Source organism: Muntiacus reevesi, chromosome 6 (genome assembly GCF_963930625.1).
Source record: "Muntiacus reevesi chromosome 6, mMunRee1.1, whole genome shotgun sequence".
NCBI lineage: Eukaryota > Metazoa > Chordata > Mammalia > Artiodactyla > Cervidae > Muntiacus > Muntiacus reevesi.
The window spans coordinates 112,110,846-112,118,061 of NC_089254.1; the positions used below are offsets into that span (position 1 = coordinate 112,110,846).

General features: G+C 68.9%; 1 protein-coding gene across 3 annotated transcripts in view; it reads left to right on the top strand.

The window, feature by feature from the left end:
* DNAJB6 (DnaJ heat shock protein family (Hsp40) member B6) overlaps positions 1 to 6,949 on the top strand; it is a 54,082-nt gene extending 47,133 nt beyond the window's left edge. For all 3 annotated transcript variants that reach the window (XM_065939613.1, XM_065939615.1, XM_065939616.1), the window contains 2 exons: positions 2,345 to 2,524; positions 6,035 to 6,949. In XM_065939613.1, the coding sequence (XP_065795685.1) occupies positions 2,345 to 2,524; positions 6,035 to 6,117 (263 nt within the window). In that variant the 3' untranslated portion in view covers positions 6,118 to 6,949. The remainder of the gene's footprint in view (positions 1 to 2,344; positions 2,525 to 6,034) is intronic.
* The last annotated feature ends 267 nt before the right edge of the window (positions 6,950 to 7,216 follow it).

Consider the following 7,216-nt stretch of genomic DNA (forward strand, 5'->3'; position numbering starts at 1 on the left):
GGCAGGAGGCGGGAGGGTGCCCGGACCCGGTGGCCGCCGGGTCAGCACAGCACGGGTCCATCGCCGAGCTGGGTGTGCCCGTGCTGCCCTGGGCTCCTGCCCCGAGGGTGCGTGTGACCAGCTGTCAAATTTAAACATGTTTTTCATTTTATTTATGCCCCCGGGGCACACGGGATCCTATTCCCTGACCAGGGACCGAACCCTCTCCCCCTGCAGTGGAGTGGAAGCGTGGCGTCCTGACCCCTGGATGGGGGGGCTCCCTGCGTGCTCCGAGCGGCAGGCCTGGCGTCTCAGTGACAGCTTCGTGCTCCAGACTGGTGGCAGGTGCAGCCCGGAGCACGGGGGAGGTGCTGGGGCTGGGAGGGTTCCACGGGTCCTGCAGGGTCCCCCTGCCCGTGCGCTGGCGCCCTGGGAGCCCGTCCAGAGCAGGCGGGCCGGCCTCGCCCTCACGAGGACGCGCGGTGGGTTTCCCTGAGCGGGACGGGGCTGGGGGAGCCCCGCCTCTTCCTGGACAGCTGACGGGCCCTGGGGGTCCGAGGTGACCCGAGGTGGGTAGTCCCCAGGACGCCTGTCCCGCCTTCTCCAGGCCGTTGTGGGCACGCGGCCACCCAGAGTGAGCCTGTTGAGCACCTGGGCGGTCGGGCCCCACCTGGCGGCGTGGTGTCCCCGCAAAAGCACGTTGAAGTCACCAGGAACGGACGGCCAGCTGCTTGCTCCCGGGTGGACGGGAGCCAAATGTGGGCCTGGGGGCGGCTCAGCTGCAGGGTGGGGCCGCCCACCTTCCCCCACTCGCCGCGTCCCACGTGGATTGGAGGTCGCGTCGCCATCACGGTGGTGTATCAGCTGTGCCTCTGGGGCCCTCTCCCCTGGAGGGCTCCCCGTATTTGGGGGTCCTGTGTCTGTGTGCTGGACCCCACGGCCCCTAGGCTCCCAGCCCTGCCCCGTCCCGGGCCCCTGCACTCAGGCGCTTTCCTCCTACAGACGGTTGTGTCCCAGAGGTGCTCTGTTTACACACACAGCCCGTGTCCCCACGGTGCTGGCGACCCTCGGGGGTGGTGAGGTGGCTGTGCGCAGGTAGGGGGCGGGGGTGAGGGCCGCGGCCAGGCCTGCTTCCTCAGCCAGCACCCCTCGGGGTGGGCATCTGGTGTGAGAGCGGCCAGGCCCCTGCGCTGGCCGCCAGGCGCCCCTCCCTGTTGCCAGGCTTGCGTTTGCGTCGGGGGGGGGGATCGGGAGGCTGGTGGAGGCCAGCCCCAGTGTGCCCGCCAGGCCTGAGTGTGTGTCGTGGGGGGGATCGGGAGGCTGGTGGAGGCCAGCCCCAGGGCGCCCGCCAGGCCTGCGGGGTGGGCAGAGGCTTCACAGGGCGCCCTGGAAGCACAGGCCCTGGGTCGGGGCCCCTGGGGTTCGGCCTGCATCTCCAGGGTGAGCGTCTGTGCTGCTGGAGGAGGATTATTCCTCAGCCGGGCAGGTATGGGGTTTGGGGAGGAGGCGGCGTCTGGAGAAGACGGAGGCCAGGCCCGGAGCCCCTGCCCAGCACGGAGCCTGGCGCTTGGGGACCAGTTACCAGAGCGAAGCAGCTGTGATTGCAGCTCCATGAAAGAGCAGGGCTCTGGTTACATGTTTCATTTCGGGAGCATCCCCGTCTTTACCTCCCCGGGTAGGGGGGGGTGAGCAGGAGTGGAGCGGGGTCTGCGGTGGGGGGGGCGGGGCCAGGACCTGGGTGACCCAAGGGGGCGCTCGCGTGGAAGACCCCGCGGGGCACGCAGGCCGGGCTCAGGGCTCTGTGCTCGCCCCCTGGGGGCACAGAGGTGCCACCACCGCCCGGGGTCCCCATTTCCCACCGTTACTGAGCTGCTGGCAGCCGTGCCCTCACGGAGGGCGCTGTGACTGCAGAGAAGGAAGCCGGAAGTCGCTCGGTGACAGCGGTCACTTGTTTCCTATTGTTCCTGGTGTTCCCATCACATGCAGAACTCTCTCCCGTCTTCGAAAAGACTGACAGAAGCACAACCCTGAGCGCGGAAGCACGCGCTCGGCCGTGTGTCTGCTGTGACAGGTGACCGTGTGTGCGGGTCCTCGGCTCAGCTTCTGCGCTGCTCCGGCCCCAGCGGGGGACACGGGGTGTCTGCCGCCTCCATCGCGGCAGGGCCTGTGGTTCTAGCTGCCCCAGCAAGGCCCACGGCCGGCCCTGCCCTGGGACCGGCGGGGGGCTTTCGGGGTCCTTGAGCCCAGGGCCGTCGAGGCCCAGCCTGGTTTCCCCTTTCTCTCTGCGAGGCTCAGCTCCGGGCCCGCAGGCGCGAGGACGCGGCCCCGGCCCGGCTCACGCGCGTCTCATCCTGTGTGCTTTCAGGTGTGGCCGATGAGGACGCCTTCGCGGAGGAGTGCCTGCGACGAGGCCAGAGCGCGCTGCCCGCCCAGCCCGCCAGCTCCAGTGCCCGTTCGCTGCGGCCGCCGCGGCCTGCGCCCCCGCCCCGGCCGGCGGCGCACGCCGCGGGGGAGGACGAGGACGCGCCAGGCGCCTTCTGCGCAGGTGTGCACCGGGAAACCGCCCCCCGGCCGCCGCGGGGCCCCCGAGGACCGAGAAGCCTTCTGTGCTGCTGCGTGCTGGCCTGACGGGTGGGTGGGGGTGGCGGGCGCGGCCACATTAAACGGGCGCCAGGCTCCCAGCACCGCATGTGTGTGTTGTCTCGGCAGGGCCCGCGGGCACGGCCTGCCCCCGGGAGCCCTCTGTCTGCGGCCTGAGCCCCGCTCCCCCTCGTGCTGGTCACGGGTGCAGCCTTGGGGCCCCCTGCCCCCGGGGGTCCTCTCGCAGGGTGCTGACCTAGCCTCCCTCCCCCAGGGGAGGTGTCCGCCCGGGACACACAGGCCCTGCTGCGCCCTCTTCCAGCTTCTTGACCCGCCGTTATCTTGGGGGGGGCTGCGGGGGGTGGTCTGTGAACCGTGGTCCCTGTAGAAGGTCCTGGGTCACGTCTGATGACATGGCTGCCTGCAGGCTGAGTCTGAAGCCGGTCGACGGGAATCTATGGTTCGGGTGCCTCCTCTGTTCCAAGTGTTCGTCTTGGTTTTCAGTGCCGGAAGTCGCCAGGTTGACCACAGCTGGCCACGGGGTGGAGGGACAGGTGACCCTCATCCCCCGGGTCAGGGTGACGTCTCAGTGAGGTTGACTCTGCACCTGGGGCAAGGCAGGTACCTGAAGGCTGATGTCCACGGCTTTCTTCTCCTGGAACTTCCTGCTGGGAGCTCAGTGCTTGCAGCCCCCCTGGTGCCCTCCTCACGCGGAGCAGGTCCGGGTCTGCCCCTGAGGACAGGGCTTGTCCCGTCCGCCCGCTGGACGATGGGTGTGCTGGGTCCCGAGCCAGGTCCGCGGGGACCCAGCTCCAGGGAGATGGGCCACGTGGGAGCCATAACCTCTCCTGGGTGGTGAGTGAGAAGCAGAAGCGAAAGGAAGGGCTGGGTGAGCTTGGAACAGGCTGCTTGTGCCTCATGTGGGCCTGGGGCGTCCTCCCCGGGTTTGTCGCCACCTCCTGGCCCCGATGGCACGCAGGCTGGATGGGGGCGGGGGGAACGGCCAGGGCCGTGAGTCCAGCTTCCCGGACACGCAGGACTTGAGTAGGGGTCTCGTGGCTGGAAGGGGTCCCTCTGCTTGGAAGGACCTGCCTCCGATGCAGGGCCCAGGCCTGCCTGCAGGCGCTTGTCTAGACGTCTGGTCAGGAGGTAGAACTGGGGGCCACGGCGAGGCCCGTGCTGCCCGTGGGTAGCGGAGGCCGGCCTGCGGAGGGGAGGACACTGACCACTGCAGGGGGTCTCAGGAGGGGAGGATTCGGCAGGAAAAGCAGTGACAGATCTCATGCTTGGTCAGTTTTCGCCCAGGTGCCTGCAGGTGGGAGGCTGTCGACACCAGCGCGTCCTCACACACGTGGCCCGCGGGGGCTCCGTCTCGACCAGGTGCTGCTCCCACCTGTGTCCCGGGGCGACCTCGGGCAGCCGGGGGGCCTGGCGGAGGCTGGTGCTGCTGGTCCGCCTCTTGCTGTTCACGTCCGCCTCCCGTACTGAGCGCTGAGGACTTCAGCAGCGTGCCAGCGTGAAGCCACCAAAGGGTTCAAGATGCGGTGTCTATGTGACTGTGGTGTGACTGTAGTGAGCTCTTCGACTTCTTACTGGGAGATGACAGAGCTGCTTGCTCCAAAGGAAGGTTCCAGAAACAGACAGTGGAAAAGGTGGCTGGGGTCGCAGGGCGAGCTAGGTCCCCAGCAGGTCAGCTACCTCCGGCACAGTGATGGAACCCGCTGGGCGCCCCCCACCCCGGGTCCCCAAGATAAGCTGCCCCTGGGGGGCGTGCTCCCGTGTGGTGGGGAGGGTCCCGCCGTGACTTTGGCCAGGTTGCCGCGTCCTGGGCCGTTTTCTTTGTGTGTGGGGAGGAGCGTGGCCCCCACAGCATGTCTGGTGTCTCCGCCCGGTGTGTCCCCGCCTTAATGAGGTGCCTGAGGGGCTGGCGGGTGGGTTCTGATCGTGGGCGTGCGCTCAGCCCTCAGGGCGTGGACTTGCGGGCGCGGAGGGTCTCCTGTGTGGACTGCCTGGCCCGTGTGGTTCAGGGTTGGGCCGGTCCGCGGTGGGCATGGGGCAGCCGCAGACAGCTTTGTTCATGCCGATGGGCCCTTCTTGCTGGTGCTTCTGTGAAGTGCAGTGCCCAGCTTTATTCAGAGGGCGCATCGCACGCCTCTCGGGACCGTAAACCGGGCAGCGAGATGTGCAGAAAGGATTAGTGTAGTCCATTTGTGGATTCCACACACACCGGGGGTCTGTCCAGAATGTGGAGCTCTTAAAAATGAGAATTGAAGTTACTCAGCATGAAACAAACTCCTGAGTGAAGAACAGCACTGGTCCTTCACCTTCCCAGACCTGGCTGCGGCGCTGCGGGCCGTCGGGGTCCGGGTCTCACGGTCCGCGAGGCCCGAGTGGGCAGGAGCGGGTCCGGCCCTCGGGTGTGGAGCTAGGGCGCCGCGGCCGCGAGTGGAAGGGCGGCTCCAGGAGATCTGTGTGGGCAGGGCTTGGCAGGTGTCTCCTCCGGGTGTTTTGTGCAGGCAGCCGGGTCTGGGCGAGGATGAGGCCCCACCTCCCTGCGCGAGAGCCTCAGATCCCCTGCCGCGGGCCCTCTGTGGGGCGCTGTGACCCCGGGTGGCCTGCGCGGGGCGCTGCGGGCCCTCTGCAGGGAGGGGGCAGGACACGGGCTGCACCCGGGCCTTGGCGCCCGCCCCCACCGCCCCACGGTCCCAGGGCCTGCAGCCTCGGTCCCAGGAGGCGCCTGTGTCCTTACTCCGCACCCCCGCCCAGAAACGGGCATCGTGATTGGGTCTCGGGCTGCTGTCGGCGCCCATGTGACTAACCCGGGGCCCGCCCGCCGGGTGTTGGTCCTCTGAGAAGGGGTTGCGAGTGGGTGCAGGAGCTCTGAACAGACGGGGCCCCAGCGGTCACGCTCTGAGACGCACCTGCTGTGTAATGTGAAACCCAAGGACGCTCAGCTGGCCTGGGCCGAGGGGCCCACGTGGCCAGCTTACAGACCCGCAGGGACCCTGGTCCGGTTTGGCCCGCACACTCAGCGTCCCCGCCCCCGCGTCCGTGTGGACACGCACACAGGCCGAGCCGTTTGTGCAGAGTGGCCGCCGGCGCCTGGCTCCGGCTGGAACCCCAGAAGGGCGAGCGGGTCAGGCCCGCGTCCTCCTCCCCAGCCTCCGGCAGGCAGGAAGGCGGGACACGGGGCCCCCTGGGCTTCTGCCCGCAGAGGGGCCCCCGGGTGCCTCGGGGCGGGTCGTGGGGCCGGGCGGGCGGGGGGCAGGGGTCTCCAGCGGGCGGGCGGGCACTCGGCCTCCAGGACCGGGGAGCTGGTGTGACAGGCGTTCATCGCCAGGTGTGGAGTCGGCTCACGTTCCCGTCGGGCCTCAGGTACGGAGCAGGCGGGAGTCTGCCGCGGTGCGTCAGCAGGGGAGGGGGCGTTTAGAGACGCGCCGCCGCCCTGCAGCGCCTCACACGCCTGTCTCCTTAGGACTCAAAGAAGGCGGCAAGAGGAAGAAACCGAAGCACAGGGAGGAGTCGAAGAAGAAGAAGCCGACCAAGGGCCCGCTCTAGACGGCCCGGCCCTGCGGGGGGCGCACTGGCGGCGGCGGCGGGCGGGGCGCGGGGGCCCGCCGCCTCGGCTGTGCCGGCCCGGTGCGTGTGCATGCTCTGACACGCCCTCGCCTTGCCGCCGCGTGTGTGAATCTAGGCTCCAGCTAAGCGCAGGGCGGCGTGAAGCTGACCCCCGACTCCGGGCGACCCCTCCCGCAGCTTCAGGGAGCCAGACCCTCCTCAGGCGACAGGCCGCTCGAGGGCTGGAGTCGCCCTCACGTTGACGGTTTCCGTCCCGTCCTCTGCAAGCAGCCCGCGTTCCGCCTCAGCTCGCCCACCTCCGCCCGGACCCGGAGCTGTTCTGGCAGGAAGGCGGGAGTCTACAAGCTTCTGCCCCGCGGGGCCCCTTCCGGCCCCCAGTGTGGGTCCGGGCTCCTCGGGACCTGAGCCCGCGCGCTGAGCTGAGAACTAGAGCGTCGGCTGCGCTCCCCCAGAGAGCTCCCCCCTCGGGCGGGGGTCCCCCGCTTTCCGCAGCCGCCCCGGCAGGGCCTTCCTCCACAGCAGCCCCTCGCCCTCCCCCCGGGCACCGAGGTCTCCGTGAGAAGCTTCCGCGGGGTTTTCACAGGCCAGCGGCCCTTGCCCCGGGGGCCCGCGCCTGCGGGGCAGCTCCGCGAGCCTGGGCCCCGGGAGCGAGCGTGAGGCCGGTGGTTTCCGCGGGACTGTGGGGGGGTAGTGCGGGGCCCTTGGGGGTAGAGTGGGCGGTGTTTGATGCTTAGTGTGGAAGTGTAACTGAAAGCATACCGGATTTTAAGTGCTACCCACGTGAATAAACTGTAAGTGTTCTTGACTGACATCGCTCGGCATCCTGTGTGAACCCCAGTTACTAGTAATTAAACAGAGCAACTCTTCTCCGTCATCTCAGTCATAAGGGATCCAGTGAGGTTTTGGGGTCTAGACCCTGAAATGTGCGAGCGCGGGGGACACGTCCCCCCCACCCCCCGAGCATCGGATGGTGAGACAGCGGCCTTGTGGACGCGTGGGGAGCCAGACAGGCGCCGGCGGTAGGAGTCCGTCCTGGAGGACCACCCCCCCCACGGCCTCTGACTGCGGTCCAGCTCAG